Source organism: Mugil cephalus, chromosome 4 (genome assembly GCF_022458985.1).
Source record: "Mugil cephalus isolate CIBA_MC_2020 chromosome 4, CIBA_Mcephalus_1.1, whole genome shotgun sequence".
NCBI classification, from domain to species: domain Eukaryota; kingdom Metazoa; phylum Chordata; class Actinopteri; order Mugiliformes; family Mugilidae; genus Mugil; species Mugil cephalus.
This window is the reverse complement of record NC_061773.1, coordinates 1,147,569-1,166,386: the sequence shown is the minus strand read 5'-3', so window position 1 is coordinate 1,166,386 and position 18,818 is coordinate 1,147,569. Positions and strand designations below refer to the sequence as shown.

At 40.4% G+C, this 18,818-nt stretch overlaps 1 protein-coding gene across 1 annotated transcript in view; it reads left to right on the top strand.

The window, feature by feature from the left end:
- LOC125007251 (zinc finger protein 385A-like) overlaps nt 1–18,046 on the top strand; it is a 33,764-nt gene extending 15,718 nt beyond the window's left edge. Inside the window, exons 3-9 of the mRNA XM_047583950.1 lie at nt 885–1,030; nt 7,095–7,205; nt 13,904–14,093; nt 15,157–15,477; nt 15,948–16,135; nt 16,225–16,311; nt 16,405–18,046. Of these exons, the coding sequence (XP_047439906.1) occupies nt 885–1,030; nt 7,095–7,205; nt 13,904–14,093; nt 15,157–15,477; nt 15,948–16,135; nt 16,225–16,311; nt 16,405–16,632 (1,271 nt within the window). The 3' untranslated portion in view covers nt 16,633–18,046. The remainder of the gene's footprint in view (nt 1–884; nt 1,031–7,094; nt 7,206–13,903; nt 14,094–15,156; nt 15,478–15,947; nt 16,136–16,224; nt 16,312–16,404) is intronic.
- The last annotated feature ends 772 nt before the right edge of the window (nt 18,047–18,818 follow it).

Below are 18,818 nucleotides of genomic sequence, written 5' to 3'. Positions count from 1 at the left end.
ACAGGGGAGCAGAGAAGAGAGGTGTGGGTGGGGAGTGGGGCTCAGAACTAAGAGATAATGCAGAGGATGGGGGTTTGGATTTAGAAAACAAGGGGGTAGCAGACTATTAAGAGGAAGACAAAGGCCTGTGTGAGTCACAGTCAGAAAGCACATTGTCAAAATATGGTTTTTGCAGAGACATAGAGGAGAAGATTGTCCTTACATATATCCTTTAAACCCTGATCAGACAAAAAAAAAGTTTGTTTTAGTTCCTAAAGTGTTTTTGTGTGTGTGTGTCAGGCTGCATCCTGTTGGGGATGGCTGCTGCCATCAAGGAGCATCATTGCTATGGGGTGGGGGTGTCTGTTCTGGTCTAAGTGGGTGATACATGTCTAAGCAGTCACACAAATGTCGAGACCAAAAGTTTCCAAAATAATCTGCCTATAAAAACGTTAATTACTTGCATTATAACTTTTAAATCTGTAGTGAGTAAACATAATTATAATTATAATATTATTTAACAATGGGGTTCGGGTTATGTGCTGAAATTGCAGTAAGTTACAGTCCCCAGTCTGAAAACAGTCCTACACAATTTTACCGTAAAATCACATGCAATTTACAGAAGTCAGCTTTTGCACGGATTATATAAACAAGGTATATAAGTTATAGCTTAGTAGGATATATGGAATCAGATTTAGCTTTCCATATTGATTATTGATTCATATTGATTATTGATTAACTAATTATTCCTCTGCCATAGTACTGCATTGTTGGAATTTTTAGGCCTCATAATACTTGATCAAGTGTATTATTTGGGGCAGTTACTGATGTTTTTTTTTTGGTTTTGTTTTTGTTTTGTTTTTAATTTCTGATCTTTAATTTCCCCGTTTGTGCACCGACTACAGGAAGTGTAAACCGCCCCGGGCCGGTCCCTGCCTTCCTCAGGAGCCCACCTGTCATCCCAACCCCACTGGACATGAAGCCTTTCCTTCAGTTCCCCCTGGATTCACCTCACTCCGGCACCATCGGCCTCTTCCACAACTTTAACACAGTGAGTGCTTACAGACACGTCTGCAGTCGGTGTCTGGAATTTGTTAGCAGAACTGGTATTCGGTTGCAGCTTTGGAGTGCCGCCCCTTGAGTGAAGACAAGTGATGAAGTGATAGGGATTTCGATTGTTTAATCCAAAACAATAAAGTGACAGCTGTTTGCTTTTTATTCAGCACAGTGAGTTTCAGCATAATTGAAAAAGTGCCCTGGCAAGTGGTTCACTGTGATAAAATGAGCTACAGCTAATCAATTGTGTAAGAGGCACACACTGTGTTCCCTATAGTCAGCATTTTCTGTGGCTCCTTCTCATTTCTAGATTGGGTTTCATATGAAGGTCAGTGTGGTGACAAACATGGAACACACACACACACACACACACACACACACACACACAATCAGTCAGCCCATCTGCATGCACTCAGGCAGAAGGACCCTCCAGAGAGTTTATGATTCATCCTTTTTCACCAAGGACATTGAATGTGTCCACTAATGCCTTAACAACTTAATTCAAATCACTCCGTCTGCAAAGTCAAAATTAACTGAAGTCTGCAAAAGGCTACAGAGGGCAACAATTTAAACTGGGACGATTTCTTTTTAACCCGCTCATAATAGCTGCAGGATGGCAAGCAGAACAAAACACCTGAATTACCGTGACTACCATTTACACAATTGAAATGCGATTTTCTGCAATGAGAGGAGTTCTGTGTTATCTGTGAGATCTCATAATAGATATAGGTCTCACCAGGCGTACAGGCAATTTTAAAACATACTTCACATTCCCCAGATAATACGGTCTGTGCCACCTTCTTGAGCTGGAACACAAGTTGTGTCGTAATGCAGGACGAAGGTGGGTGTTCCCAAGACAAGCAGGGAGGCAAAGGCAGTCAACCTAATTCATTTGAGGAATTAACCACTTAATTTGTTCTACGGGGCAGGGGAACATTTATTACTTGTTTTGTTTTTTCTTGTTTTTTTCTTCTGATAGTCTTGAGTCAAATACAAAAGTCAAATACAAAAACTACTTGAAAGTTCTCAAGGAAGAGCTCAACAATCAACTTTCTGTTTTTATAGTGACTCTGCAGCTAATTGGGTGCCCATAGACCAATTAAAAGCTCAGCAAGTGACCTGAATAGACAAAGGGAGGCACCCTGTCTATTACATCCTTACTGACTGAAGATTAACTTCAAGTCATTATTCACTCTAACACCTTCCTCGTGTTTGTTTTTTTGGGACAAGTTATTTATTTATGGCATTGACTGTCTATACCAGGGGTCGGCATCTTTCAACACTCCAGAGCCATTATGACTGTTTACAACAGAAAAGAAAACACTGGGAGCCACAAAACCCCTTTGACATCTAAAATGAAAATAACACTGCATATATAATTTTTACCTCTATGCTATGTATAAAAAAATATAGTTTGTTGCATTTATGAAATGAAAGAACTGCTACAGAGAAAACTAAATTTTATTTATGCATACATAACAGGGATTTATCCATGGTTGGCTTACCTTCGGTCGAAAAGTTCAATAAATAGCAGGCTGATCCTCCCGGCGTGTGTCGCACATCGGCAGTTGTGACGTATTTTGAGCGACAAAAAATGAAACACATTTTATTTTAATGTTACAAGATCACCATGCATTCAAATTCAGAATTATATTTAAAAAACTAAACAAACAAAAATAAAGTGATCATGCCCCTATCAAACATTTCAGTTCAAGATGGTGTTTCAGTGTTTCTGTCTTTAAAGATCCAGATTTTGATATGCACTTCAAAAGAGAGTGGGGATCCCTGATTGATATAAATGATTCTCCAGACACCTCACTCACAACTCTGTGGGACAAGTAGTAATGAGAGGAAAACTCATCATACTCATTAAATGAAGAAAAAATGACATGGATATTGAAAATGAACCAGAGGGGAAACTCAATCAGCTGAACAACTCTATTGCAAATAACCCATCTGAACCTATACACAATGAACTAAGACAGATTCAATTCCAATTAGACAAAATACTTAACAAAAAAACTTAATTTATAATAGAAAGACTAAGACATTATTAATCTCAATATAGCAATACAAATGCAAAATACCTAGCAAATCAACCAAAACGTAACAAAGAAAAATCTATAATATCCACAGTAACAGATTCAACAGGGAGGCCAGTGTTCTCACCCCCAAGGCATCAACAACCCATGACCTCCGTAATTAGCAACGGAATAATATCAAAGCCATTCACTTTACATAGAGGAACAAGGCAGGGGTGCCCACTCTCTCCATCACTCTTCTCTATTCCTCCATATTCATCAAACGTTTTGCAGTTACATTACATCAGAATCACAGTATCCTAGGCATGTTTTTCCATCACAAGATCAGCTTATATGCAGATGACATTTTGTTGTACCTTCAGTCCACATCCAATTTACTGCACAAAGTCATAAATCTCATAAATCAGTTGAAAAAATATCAGATTACTCAATAAATTGGACCAAATCCTATTGAGCAAGGTAGACTGGATGGCTGAATCCACACATGCACCCCCTCCCTTATCTGTTGGCAACATCATATACTTAGGTATAAATATTTCCACCAGGCTGTCAGAATTGTTCAGATTCAAACCACTTAAAACCATTGAAGGTGAGCTCAGTACTGAGCTTGCCACTTTCTCTCACTGAGAGGATTATTGATACTGATACTGACCTTCCTTCCATCCAGGACCCTTGACCCAGGGTCAAGAAGCGGGCCGGTATAATCTCCACTGGTGTTGTCCAGTATTTCTATTTTTGTGTACATTTTGTTCTTATGCTTATTCAAGTATTGTCTTTTATTTTGCTGTAACACTGAGCAAAGTGACTGGAGTTAAATTCCTTGTATGTGTTCACATGCCTGACCAATAAAGCTGATTCTGATTCTGATTCTGGAAGAATTCCTACAGTCAAAATGTCCATATAACCCCAAAACAATTATCTTTTTACAGGATGGATTAATCACGCAATCACACAATACAGCCTTACAATGGACACCCATCTTAACCTCTTCATATTGAGGCCTATTTTTCTGCCTCCTGTGGAAAAATTACATATAATAATAATGTCAGAATAAAGATATATGTTGGACAAATCTAACTTTTAATCATATAACAGCAAAGATAAGACATACTTTATGCTCTTGCAAATGGACTCTTTGGCTTCTAGCTCTCTGAGTTTTTGTCGCTCAGTGAAGAGACAGACATTGTTGTAATCAGCAGCATCTCTGCTTTCTTGAAGTGGTGAGGTTAGCAGAAGCACTAAATGAAATGTTTTCGTCACATTCCCATGCAAATTGATTGGAGTTTTATCTGTGTTTCATTTAGGTGACAATGCCTGATAGAGGTCAGGTCGAAGTTAATATCCAACCTCACATTTCTCAAGTTTAACATTACACAGTGCATTCAATAACACAGTTATTTCAACGACTCTGTTAGCCTGGTGGAAAATCAATAAGCTTTTAAAATCTGCATTAACCGGCTGCAAATACACCCCTATTTGGAATAACTCCAACTTCACACAGAGAAATTTACCCCTACGCTTCGTCACCTGGAAACAAAAAGGAATCATACACCTAAAACATATCTTCCATAATGACAAATTAACCTCATTAGAAAATCTCATCCACACCTATGGCATTGGAACTGATCAGTACCTACAGTATTTCCAATTAAAATCAAATCTCAAAGCCAAAATCAATATAACAAATAATAGTCTACAGCCTCCAGTACTGACACAAGGGTTGTTTCACTATGTCCAAAAATACAAACTTACAGCTAATACAGTAGAAAGTCATCTACAGAATTCACCTCATCACACATGAAATAAATAAAATGGGATTCACAGACACAGATACCTGCTCATCATTCAGATTAAAAGCTGTAGACAACTACTATCATGCCATATGGCTCTGTCCCCCAGTACAAACTTTCTGGACGGGGGTCATTGAAAAAATGTCAGATCTCTTGGCATGCAGCCTTCCATTATCCCCCACCATCTATTTACTTGGAGACCTCAGAGTAATCAACCCAACACTGAACAGCACACCAATCCTAATAACCCTAACCACTGCCAAAAAGACCATACTCAGGAACTAGAAAACAAGACACAAATTCAGCACATCACACTGGTGATAACCACTGGTGATAAACATCCTCACAGAATACATTTCTATGGAAAAACTCTCTGCCACTCTCCAAGTCCAAACTCATTACTTTGATCACACACACTTCACTCATTCAAACACTCAAGTGGCAGTAGGACTGATGCCCCCTACTCCTTATCTTATTTGTGTTTTTTGCCTTTTAAGTTGTATCACCACCACTGGCTTGTTTTGTTGCTGTTCCTTTTTTTCTTTTTCTTTTTTCTCCGATCCAATCCCCTGTTGTTATATTCTGTTCTTGTTTGTATTATTTGTAGTACACTTCACTCCTATATACTCATGTATATATGTAGAGAGAGAGAGAGAGAGATTAAGATACAGGTTAAGTTTTTCAAAACAACTACACCATACCCCCCTGGTGCCTGGTGCTTCCCACTATAAACAGTCTCTCATTTGGCAGTGCCTATTCAGTCTTAGCATGAGATGAGAGGCTGAGTAAAACCACAGTGTACTCTTGGCTGCTTAATGAGGGTGACACCCAGCCTTGTGGTTTCTCAACCCTGCCAGTGGGTCAGAGAGCTCCCACAAGCCTACTGGAGTGTCTAAAAATGAGGTAGTAAACATTTCACATGTCATATATTCTCAGTATGGCATTTAATATTAAAGGTACTCCCAATTTATTTCTAGTAAATACTTAGACTTAGACAGACTTTAATGTTCCATGGGGGAAATTACCTTGTCACTGTAGCTTCATAGTAAACACTCATAAAAACCACAAGAAAAATCAATAAGAGATAATCAGAGTGTGCAGAATTAGCATCATGAACAAATGTACAAACATAGTTGGCAAAACATTGTCCAAGGTGATGTGGTTGTTTGGACAGTTGCATAGCAACAGCGGCATGGATCAGGTCGCATGGTGTTTCCTTGTCGCTGAGGGAGGGATGAAAACACCAACGGTAGGAGTCCTGAAGCCAGGTAGAGATGTGCTGTGGTCGGTGTGAACCAGGTCTCCAAAGCACTTCTCATGAAACACTCCCTCTGGGTCCCATCAAGTGCACACAGTCCATGCACTCTGCTGCCAAAAACCTGACATTACTGTAACTCACAGTGGTTAGCCCTTTTGACAAAATTCAAAGTGTGGCTGAATACTGGGAAGCTTTGCTTTTGTCTGGAAGACCTTCGTGACATGTCAAGGGTATAACTACCTTCATTTTTACCTACCAATTTGTCAAAACAACTCTTCCTGGGTTTCATAAGTCTTTTGTCGCTCCCCAACCTGCGGCTGACAGCAGCAGTGCGCCATAATTATACGTCATAAAACTGTAATGGCAACTTTTTTTCCCTCAAAGCGCAACTTCCCAGTGTTCAACCACATGTTTTGCCATCTGTGAGTTACGGTAATTCAAATACCGCAAGCTTTTTCTCATGCACAGGTGGATGTTCAGGTCTTAAAGAGTTCAAATACATTCAGTATATTTTCTAAGCACTACACAGAGAAATTATTGTATTGTGAAATAATATGAAAAAATATATGGTATAATATGGACAAAAAAGGTTCGTAGGAACACAACAAGATAAAAATTCTTGGAGATAGCCCATAATTAGGCCCCTCTAACCGAAGCACGAGTTAAAGCCTTTGAACAGCACCAAGAGCTCCACACAGGCAGCCACACCAGCTGCTGCTGAGAAAACACACACCTTTCTGTCCACATCAATCACAGCAACGTCATCAATTCACTCTTCCTTTTTCACCTGATTTCTCCCTCTTCAGCGCACCATTCACCTCCACTTTTTCTTCCACACCTTTCTCTCTCTTCCATGTTTACTCCAATAGACCTTTTGGTGCACTGTGGTTAGGAGAAACACTGTCCTGTTCATTTCTCCTGTGTTGCTGAATCTTTTTTTGACGTGACCTCTGGGTTGTCTCTCCTCAGATGGACCCTGTCCAGAAGGCTGTGATGACGCACACCTTTGGGCCGCCTATGGTGAAGACAAAGAGGCCAATCATCTCCTGCAATGTCTGTCAAATACGCTTCAACTCAGAGGTATGGAAGAGTAAAAAAGGGGTTTTGCTGTTATTGACATTAATTGACAAACACATCACAAACAGCATTTATCTTCGAGTGCCAACATTTGAATCTCCAGCTGCAATAAAAGTACTACATAAGCTTGAATTAACTTAAAATCATTTTTCATCAGTTCCTAAGTAAGCTTCTACAACCTTGGTTTACACTTAGCAACCAAGCATAATTACCAAAGTTCATTCAATGGCAATAGAGAACTCATAATTTTCAATCTCATAAAAATTCATAAAATCTAAGAAAAAACATAAGTCATATTTCCTATTCTGTGATGCAAAGCTCAAACTTTATCCCTCTGGAGTCAGTCAGACATGTTGCCAAGGTTTGTTCAAGTTCATTGGATAACGTGATGCGTTTACAGATCTGATCTTCAACTGCCACTGCAAACACATTTGATATTTGGGATTTAATCTAATACATCTAACACGTTATGTCAGTCCTTTTAGAATAGCCATTAATAGAGACAGGCCTAACAGGACAGGGAGCTGTGGACAGTGTTGTGGACCAGTAAAACACTATTGACAGATATACAGTATATATATTTTATAAAGTCACGGCAAGTTTTTGCATCCAACTGAGGCGGTGTATTCAGTGCTCCCTGAATAACACCATGAAGTGTATCCTAGGGTTAGGGTTGGTGTATTAGTGTAAGGATGGCTGATACCACCGCAATCCAAAGTTGATTACGATTTTATAACTCCTACAGTCTGAGCTCAGCTTAATCCTTAATCCTTCTTGGTTATGTCCAGAAAAAAGTACAAAAAATACTTTTACTGAGATTTTTAAAACTTAATGCAATGAAGTTCCCCCACAGTTTGTTAATGGAAGGATGTAAAGGAAGTGGTATTGATGTTTCCTGGTGCCTGGGGCACTACACCTGCACTCAACACAGAAATACAGTATGAAGTTCAGTGGTGTGAATGATGACTGACTGCACAGCTGGAGCAGGTGAAAACTTAGTTTTGTCATCTCCTGTCTTAGCTTGGGTAAAACAAGGGAATCCCTGCTTGCTTTATTTACACTGTGTCTATATGGAAGTTTTAGCATCAAAGTTGTGTCATAAATGTTGCAGAGAAAAATTATTCTTTTTTATTAGTTATATTTTTACACTTACTGTGTGCAAGGCTTGAGAAAACATGCGTTCGGCATTGATGGTTAGTCTGTATGTATAACGAGATCTTTTTTAAAGTTGAGTGTGGTGAAGTTTTAATGGATAGTTGTGACATGTGTTTGCGTGAGGATGAACCACAGCCAGCTACCTCGGCGCTGATCAAGCGCATTTCCTGCGTTTCACTCTTGACAGGCGGCGCTGGGCCAACATAAGGGAGAGGGGCTGAAATGAACGAGGCCACAAGTGGTGAAACTTTAGAGGAATGGTTTGAGCGTAGTGTTAACTGAAGTTGAAAAGCAATTAACTCATAATGCAGGCATTTGAAAGCGAGCTACTGGGTGACATGATTGACTTGAGTCTAGTACTAGACCTTTAAACTGCATGGTTGTGTACATGATGGTATATTTTAAGACTCTACCTTTACTTGCTTGGAAAAATGTTCTTTGTCTACTTACTTCATACAGTGTATGACAGATACAAATAATAATTATTGAATGATTCAAAAGAAATCAAACAAAAGCCTGATGTACACATCCGACTGAAAATATAATTGCATTCCTGTGACTAAGTGCTAAATACTTCTACTAAATGCAGAGGTGTGTAAAGGACACTGGGGCGGGGTCATCTGAAACTCGTGTAATGCTGCCCTCTTCTCTCTGTGAGGGGCCACTTAATTATATCCTCCCTGCTCAGACCTGCATGTTCTCACATGATCTTCACAAGCACGGCACACATGAGCAGGGGAGCGCTTTTATGTACTTCAGCACATTTACACCTGGGTGTTCATTCAGTTCTGTGTTTGAAAATGCTCGCACTGGCGTCTGTATTTCATGACACGTCTGTGTTATCCAGTGAGACGTCTAAAACAGAGCCACCTGTTCTATTCGGTCTGCTGTTTTGAGCCACGTTGTGCATCTGTTCTGCTGCAGCTCTACAGCACTTCCCCCAGTAACCTGAGAGACTGGGAGCTTAAAGCACGGAGGACATTCTTTAATAATGAAGGAATACTCTACTTACAGTACCACACTTGGTGCACTCATGCAGTCTTGGCTGTACTGCAGGTCAAAAGGCAGACTCTTTATTCTTCATCAGCCTACACTCAGGGTCATAAGACATTAACATGCATTAATACCAATATTTGTCTTTCATGTGCTTTAGGGAGGCAGGTGTTTAATGGAAGCTGTCAAATATAAATTGAAATGTGGAGAGTGGTTAATAGTGGTCACTGAGAAGCAGGTGCTTCTGGTTGTTGTTACATGGCTAGTCCCACATGTTGTAATTATAACACTGCAATTCATTTCAGGCCACAACAGACAGATTAGCCTGCCAGTGCTCAGCTCTGCTCTGCTGCAAGGTTGACGTCACACCATGCTGCATTAGCCATCATCGCCACTGCTGTACACTTCTCTGTCTTTCTCTTTTTCCTTCTCTCTCTTTCTCTCTCTCCCTCTCTGTCTCTCCCTTCTCATTCTCCTCAGACAAATACAAAACGATATTTCATCTCTTCTATCTAACTTTTTCCTTGTCAGTATTTCATGTCTCTGTTTTTCTCTCTGTGGATTATATTCTACACAACATCTCTTTCTCCCCACTTCTCTCCCCTCTTGGACAGCCCTTCCCGCTGTCGCTGCTGTCTGTCCCCAGTACAGAAGATTCGGCTGCTATACCAGCTCTATCTGCTTATGTGCCCCTGCTGCTTTATAGATAAAACATCAAAGCACATCCGGCTTGGAGAGAAAAAGGACTTTGGCGACATTCACTTGCACAGTCCTGCTTTTGCTTTTCAGTCATCTCTCCAAAGACTCTTCCATCTCTTCTCTCCGTCCATTTCAGCTACATAATTCATATTTTTATCACATTTTATTTTATACTAATTTCCTTTCCTCTTAGCTCCAGTGCTCGGTTGACCTTTATCAATTGTGGTTATGACCTCTGATCCTGTCGACCTTCATCAATGTCTTAAGACCTGATGTCGAAGGTCATTAGGGCAATGAAAGTATAAAAGCTCAATTGGAAATGAAAACATCTGGGGTGTTATGGAAAACAACGAGAGAGACTGCAGCATGAAGTCTGGATTGCAACAAGGGGATAGAGCATTGAGTATGTCTCCCTCCTGAGCTCTCTGCTGTCATTTGTTTGTCGACTTGTAGGACTTCATCTCCTTGTCTAATTGCAAGGCTTTGGGGAACAGCAGCCAGAGGAGTAGAGTTACACGGGCAGAGCTATATCTGCCTTTCTGTCATCACCAATCAGGATGAGGGCTATATGGGTAACTATCATTGGCAGCTAATACCCTGGGTTTAGAAAGGCATCCTGGACATGTCCTAGTCGCCCCAACATGTAACCTACCATACAACTTGTGTAGGTCCCTCAGCCTGGTTATTGATATAATGAAACATATCTAATCTAATTCCAGATAATGTTTTCTTGTTCATACACATGCACAAACAATCACTCACATGGTCTTGCGTTACTCTGTTTACAAGGAGTTTACAAGACCCATATCTGTCCACACGTCAATCTTTTATTTGATGGAATCAAAGGAATTATCTACAGAAGCCCTAAGCTGCCATGCATTTATGTATGTTATTTCTTCTATTTTCCTGTGATAGTGACTTAGTTTCCTCTGTTTTCTCAAGATCTCGATATAATTATCTTGTTATCTTTGAAAAACAAAGCTTTGTTTTCATGATCATAAGAAAACAGAGGAAATTAATTTGTTATCACGGGAAAACGGAAAAAAAAATTATATGTGAACGCAGCTTTCGTAATAACTGGACTTGGAGGATATCGCTCATTTCCCAGCCCAGTATCTTCTCTAGGAAGTATTTTCATGTAGTACTGTTTCATATCTCATGGTTTACATCCAGTGCCTGTGTTAAATACCAGGACAGTGCAGCTGGACTGTAGAAGAACCACTGGAGGAGTGAAGTTGTAGTCAAATACACACATTTTTAATCATATCTTTCCCATCTTTCTTACATTTTTTGGTCATCTAAATCTAAATGCACCTGAAGCAGGATTGAGTTGTAAATATCTCATCCTAAACTTAAGGTTATTGCTACATGTAAGCTTTTTTTTTTTTTTTTTTTTTCTGCTACATGTAAGCTATTGTAGAATCTGTCCATCTTTGTCCAATTGTCATAAATTCTGGGTATACAGAATGAGTGGAGAAAAGTGTCAGGTGTGTTGTGTGATAAAGAGTAGCAGCAAGAATGAAGGAAAGGTTTACAGAACAGTGGTGAGACCAGTGACGTGGTATGGTTTAGCTTTGGAGAAGGAAGAGCTGTAGATAGCAGAGCTGAAGATGTTGAGGTTTCCTCTGGACTTGATTAGGATAGTAGGATCAGGAATAAGTACATTAAGGAACAGCTGAGATAAAGTTAGAGAGACCAGGTTGAGATGGATAAGACATGTTCAGAGGAGGGATAGTGAATATATTGAGGTCTGAGTTGCTAGGTAGGAGGTGTAGAGGAAGGCCAAAGAGGAGGTTTGTGGATGTAATGAAGGACAACATGGAGGTAACTGGTGTGAGAGAAGAGGATAACGAGGATAGGATGAAATGGAAGGAGAAGATTTGCTGTGGTGACCCCTGAATTCAGTTCAATTCAATTAAATTCAAATTTTATTTATATAGCGCCAATAACAATACAAAACGTCTCAAGGCGCTTTACAAAAACCAGCCTGCAACCTCCAGAGCAAGCCTGAGGGCGACAGTGGCAAGGAAGAACTCCCTTTTAACAGGAAGAAACCTTGAGCAGAACCCAGCTCATATGGAGGGACCCATCTGCTGAAGGCCAGCCGGGTAGAAACAGAGAAGATAGAGAGGAAAGAAGAACAGGAGAAAAAGATAAACAAACTTCTGTCATAGATACATACATCAAGCTGAAGGAAACACGTAGAATCTAATAATATAACACATAGCTAATGGTCTTATGTGACAGTTTGAGAGTATAAGAGGATTCATGGGCAGGTTGGTGAATTGTTCATCTACAGTAGGTAGGTGTTCATCCAGGTAGGAGTGGACAACTGGAGGAGGCCATGAAGGCAAGGAGCAGATGTAGTTTATGGAGCTTCACAGGTCTGATACACAGGACTCCAGACCATGAAGACTGGGCTGGTTGACGAGGCCATGACAGCAGATGTAGCTTAGAACTCCACAGGTCAGATATTCAGCACTTCAGACCAGAAACCCTCACAAGAAGATGGAGGGGGAGGAGAGGGGCGAGAGGGAGACACAGTGGTTAGTAACAGAAAATAAATGACACAAGATTAGAGGACAGGAGCTTGGTGCCAGAGAAGACCCCAGCAGCCTAGGCCTATAGCAGCATAGCTAAGGGATGGTTCAGTCCAGTCCTAACTTTAAACTTTGTCAAAAAGAAAAGTCTTAAGCTTGACCTTAAAAGTAGAGAAGGTGTCTGCCTCCCAGGAGAGGAGACTTATAGCTGAAGACTCTACCTCCCATTCTACTTTTTGAAACTCTAGCAACCACAAGTAGACCTGCACTTACAGATCGTAGTGATCTGTTGGGACAATATTGTACTATGAGGTCTTTCAGATATGATGGAGCTAGGCCTTTCAGGGCCTTGTATGTAAGGAGGAGGATTTTAAGTCAAGTAGTATTTCTTTTTGCTCAGGTCAATGTGTATCAGTGGTGGGACGAGGCGGAGAGGCAAGGAGATGTGAAGGCGAATGTTAGCATTAGCATATACATTAATTTTGCCATTGATGTAAAGCATATTTGTATAACGTGTTTTCGGTATATAAAACTAATTTGTAAATTTTGTTTGTCCAGTTTGTGTGTGTGTGTGTGTGTGTGTGTGTGTGTGTGCGTGCGTGTTAAGTACAGACTCATGGACACAAACTTTTTTTCTCAGTATCTTATAGTCAGCTGTCACCAGTCCCCACGGCCCTTTAGCCCAATTTAGATTATCCAGATTATCCTACCACTCAATAATCATCAACAGCTCTGTAGACCAGCAGTGATTACACCAGTGGTGAAAGGAAGACAAGAATATTCCTGGAGACTAATCATCCCTGACAGCCTCATCAGCACATCACACTCTAAAACCATATAATCTATTAGTCTTTTGCTTTAATGCACCACAATAAGGAACAGTTAATGTTTAGTTGAACATTTTATTTATACAAAGATGTGTGTTGTGCGACATCAACAACAACAGTCTTTAACTGATGGTCAGTATACAGCTGCAGCACAGATGGAGTTTGCATAAGTTACTGTTGGTTCCTTTTTCATCAGTGGTTGCTACAGGAAAGGAATCTCTACTCTTCAGTACTTCATTATTTCTCATTTAATTTGAGACAGTGCTTTTCTGGTCACATTCATTTCTCTCATGTCTTTTAATTCAAAAGATTTAAAAGATTTAACTGGGCTGCAACATTTGTTGTGATTTTTTATTTTATTTTATTTTATTTTATTTTATTTTATTTTATTTTTTGCTTTTAATGGTGCTTTGCTTTATTGGTGTAGTAATGGATTCTGACTGTGCTATTTAATGCAGATCTTTAATATATATCGTTCTTTTGCCAGAGTCAGGCAGAGGCCCACTATAAGGGAAACCGGCACGCTCGAAGAGTGAAGGGGATCGAGACATCCAAGACAACGCGTCTCCAAGACAGTGACAACCAACAGCAGCAGCAGCCTCCCCCTCCGGCATCGCCCTCCCCATCGGGCCCCTTGCCATCCAGCCTTGACCCTGATTCTAATCATCACAAGCAAGGTGAGCATATGTTAAATCTGTCAACAAAATGGCAAAAGGTGCACAACATAGATTCTATGCGAATCGACAAGATGTTATTCTGATGTAGCCCAGCATAGAAAAATTCAGTTAAAACGCAAGTCGATGCTGTCTTTTTTGCCAGTCAGGTTAATTGTTGTTTCTACTTCCTGCTTCACTTTCAACATACATACTAATGTTTGTATCTCTGTACCATCCTCTGAACTTTTCCTCTATATGTTCTATCTTTGTTGATCCAAAACAATCATTTTGAAAATTGCGGAGACGGAGAAGCAGATGAAAATACTAAAGTGGGAACATGCTACGACTAAGCAGACCAATCACAGCTCTTGTGGTCTGCATCGCTATGACATGTAGTTATGTTTCTGAGTAGGTGCATATTATACCACAGCATTAGAGTCTGTGCAGGGTCTGGGCTGATGCCATAGCTACACCGTCAAATTGGTGCAGAAGCATAAACCGCACATTACTCTTTTGTCAGTCACTTAAAGCAAGCCAGAATGGTTTATTCCAGGGGTGTCAGACTCATATTAGTTCAGGGGTCACAGACAACCCTGATCTCAAGGGGGCCTGACCAGTAATATAACAGCATAATAACCTGTAAACAATTTGTATTATTGCAAAGAAGTACACTATGAAAATATTTGATTTAATGAGCTATCCTTTTACAAAACATTTTATCAACAACCTGAAATTTCTTAAGAAAAAGTGCAATTTCAGCGCATTGCTGCCATCTACTGGTTCTGAGTCTCAGAATTGTGGTAATGTCTGTAACACTGACTAAAGCAGCGTGACCCCCTGGTGGAAAAAATAAGAATAGTAGTTACTTTTTTAGAAAAGTTGCATTTAATGTCTTATATGCATCTGGATCTGCTGACAGGTCCAGATGGACCCACCAGCAGTGTGTTTGACCTTGGGGAAACAGAGGGTCAAGCACAGTAATAGTGCTGGAAAAGACACATTACAGTTTTCACACTTCATGATCATCAGGGTTGGAGGGTTAATTGTACAGTTTACCGACCAGAAAACTTTGTTCTGTTTACAGATGACCCTCAGTTGTGTCTGACCTCTAAAGAGTCACTATTGACCCTCATCCACCTCCCAACACCCACACTGAGCACAGTGGACTCAGAGTGCCCCCTTTTGCCTTCTGTCAGCACACCTCTGCTGCCCTCTCCCTCCCCCTCTGCAGCCCTCAGCACTCCTCCTGTGGATACTGCAGCACCTGCTTTCCTAGACACCCCGTCCCCAGCACCCAGCCATTCTTCCGGGGAGTCGGAGGAGGAGAAAGCCAAGAAGCTTCTCTACTGCTCGCTATGCAAAGTAGCTGTTAATTCCCTATCACAATTGGAGGCACATAATAAAGGTTAGTCCAAAGATAGCTTTGTCAAACCACAGAATATTCACAAACGTATGCAAAAAGCTTTCAGAAGCATGTCAGTCACTGTTCTTTTGAGGTCCTTCAAGTGTTAGACACACTGTTTTACTATTTTATGGCAAGTAAAAAAACATGACAACTTCTAAATGTAAATGGGCGGTGATGAAAACCTCCCTTCCTACCACCCACACTCAATATCACATCACTTAATGCAGTTATGCAAAAACTCCTATATCACTTTTCCATCCTGTCTCATGAAGATTTTCATGAAGTTTGCCTAGTTACCACTCCAGTGATTCTCTTGTCTTTGGAAACAGCAGAAAAAACAGGGGGGAAAAAATAACAAAAAAATACATATATTTTTTGCCATTAGGCCACTTTAGCATTTAGCCAATGTTTACCATTAACATGTGCTCACTGAAAAGTGTAGATAATTCGTGTCTTTTTCCTGCTGTCAGGTACCAAACACAAAACTATTCTGGAGGCTCGAAATGGACTGGGACCCATTAAAGCATACCCACGCTTGGGTCCGAAACCCAGCCCTGAGCAGGGAGGGGAGCTGTCCTCTGACCCCAACACTCAGGAACGCACCTTCCACTGTGAGATCTGCAATGTCAGAGTCAACTCTGAGCTGCAGCTTAAACAGGTGAGATAGCTGGACTGAAAAAGACCCCTTCCCAAGCAAATTGTTATGTTCAGAGCAATATCCAGTATCTTCCTCATTTCATGCTGCAGCATATATCTAGCCGGAGGCATCGAGATGGAGTAGCAGGCAAACCTAATCCTCTTCTCAGTCGGCACAAGAAGCGTACAGACTTTATGGTATATACTCACAATCTTCTTCATAAAATCTCAATACTGTTCTTATATGTACCACTAGATTTACTCATGTGATCTTGCTTCATTTTCCCAAAGGAACTTCCAAAAACTCTTGGGGCCGGACTTTTACCAAATCCTCTGGCTGTTGCCGCAGCAATGGCCGCTGCAGCATCCTCAAATCAGCTGGCACTACGTCCTCCCGGCCCGGCTTCCCACCCTCACCCCCATCACCACCTCCTACAGGGAACACCACTCAGCCTCCTGAGGCCAGCCCCGGGTCCCATCCGCACCACACATGGACCAATCCTCTTCACTCCTTACTGATGTTGAGAGCAAGGACGAATCAGGAAAAAGCACACTGAGACTTGGAGGTCAGCTTACATGTGCCATTGATCGGCTGACTCCAGCTGGTCACAGCATTTCAGTGAAATAATAATAATAATAACAATAATAATAATAATAAAAACACATGTATGACTCTTCATGGTGCATTGTGTAGAGATATATGTTTTCATCCTCTCCTGTTTATGTCAGTGATCAGACTGACTGTTCAGAGTGTCTCGAGGAACTTCTAAATAAGTCTCTATCAAGCACGTACTTCCTTGAATATCCTCAAATCCACAACTGACATCGATCATGTGAAGCATCGCATCAGACTCTAGACCCTACCTCTCTTGTGTTTTTTTGTTTTTTAATGTTCACCTCTGCAATGATTCATTTAATTTCCAGAGCATTAATATTATCTGACATGACCACATGCTTAGATTTAGTTGCTGTCACTGGTGGTAGCTGGTATCACTCTGAAGCTGTCACAGTGCGGTGGATTGAACCGCTGTTAAGTTCTGCTTTCGTGGCCCAAGGAGAAAACAAAGGGTACCCAGGATATAATTTCTGCAATATCATGCAAACATTTCTCTGTACTGTGTGTCTTCATATTCGCTGGCTTATATGGTCTTTTGTTTCTTTTTATCTCTCTGGGACAGACACAAGAAGACGAAAGGCAAAGGAGTTATTGTAGCTGTCAACTGGTGTACTATGCAGTCATCAGGATGTTATCTCACTGTCTAGTCCCTTTTGAAATATAGTAAAAACTGTTGACCGCAACCATGTGGTGGCACGTTTTTATCTGCAAAGAAACAGAGAGGTTTTAGTGTCTTAATGGAATCTACTGTGAGATGGCAGGACTATTGTTGATTTATGATTTCAGTAGCAGGACTATTGCAATGTGTACACATAAAAAAAAAGACCACATCTCACCGCAATCTCATAAACGGAAAGAGGAAGCAGTGCAATGACTGACACCAGCATTATGCTATCAAAGGAAGAGAAAAGGACCACATACACAGATAACATTTTTGATAGCATTATAGACCCATGTAGGTATTTTAAAGAAAAAAAAATAAAATAAAAATTTGAGTTTGTCTGCTTTGCCTTGTGTGCTCTACATCACCATCTGAGTAGCCCAATGAAAACTGTCACGGTGGCTTTAGAAAGCAGAAACTGTAGCAATACATTAAGCACTCCTGCTGACTTTTCATGTTAACTGCAATAAAAAGAAAAACGTCTACAGATGTACTAAATGTTATTTAGAAGACGGGTTGAAAGATTACTGTAACTGTAGATTACTGAAAGAAAAAAATGGTAGTAATGGTTCACATTGGGGCTTCCTAATTGTTAAATCAAAACAAAATTATATCTAAAATCATTTAAAATCATTAAACTGAATATCTGGTTGTAAGAAATGGTGACTGATTTCTCCCCCACCCCCCTCCAAAAAAAACATGCATTACATTAATAAATTAATTTTCATTTTTATTTTGTTTAAGTGGATTAGTACTATGAAACTGTTTTGACATATAGTCCAAGTAACATAAGGACATAAGTCAGTGTTGAATGAACACATACTGAATTATGCAACAAAAAAAAGTGTGAAATAGCACAAACCATGTTTCATACTTTGAGTTCTTCGAAATAGCCACCCTTTGCTTTGATTACTGCTTTGCGCACTCTGGCATTCTCTTAATGAGCTTCATGAGGTAGTCACCTGAAATGGATATCCAATAGTCTTCCCAGAGATGCTGAGCTGAAAAATACAGAGGTTAAATTGTTTATATTCTTTCAAATCATCTTCACCAAATAGTAGAGAAGGGTCCCACAGATAAGGCATAGAGGCATCCAACCTTGCAGTTGAATTCCAGTGAGGTTCACAGCTTGTCTCTCTAACAAGGTTGTCTCCATTCTAGGACAGGATGTATTGTATAAAACTGAATGCAACATCACTATCATCCATTGATTCAGTACTTGCTGTATGGGCTCCTTGCTGCAAGTAAAACTTTGGAATGAGACTCCAGCGACTCTGTCATTCTTGATAAATGAATTTCTGTAACATTGGCCCCTTTGTCTTCACTCTGTGGACCATCTCATGCCAAACCATCTCAGTTGGGTTTAGGTCAGACAGCAGTATCACCAGCAAAACACCCCCACACTTCATGGTGGGAGCCATGCATGTA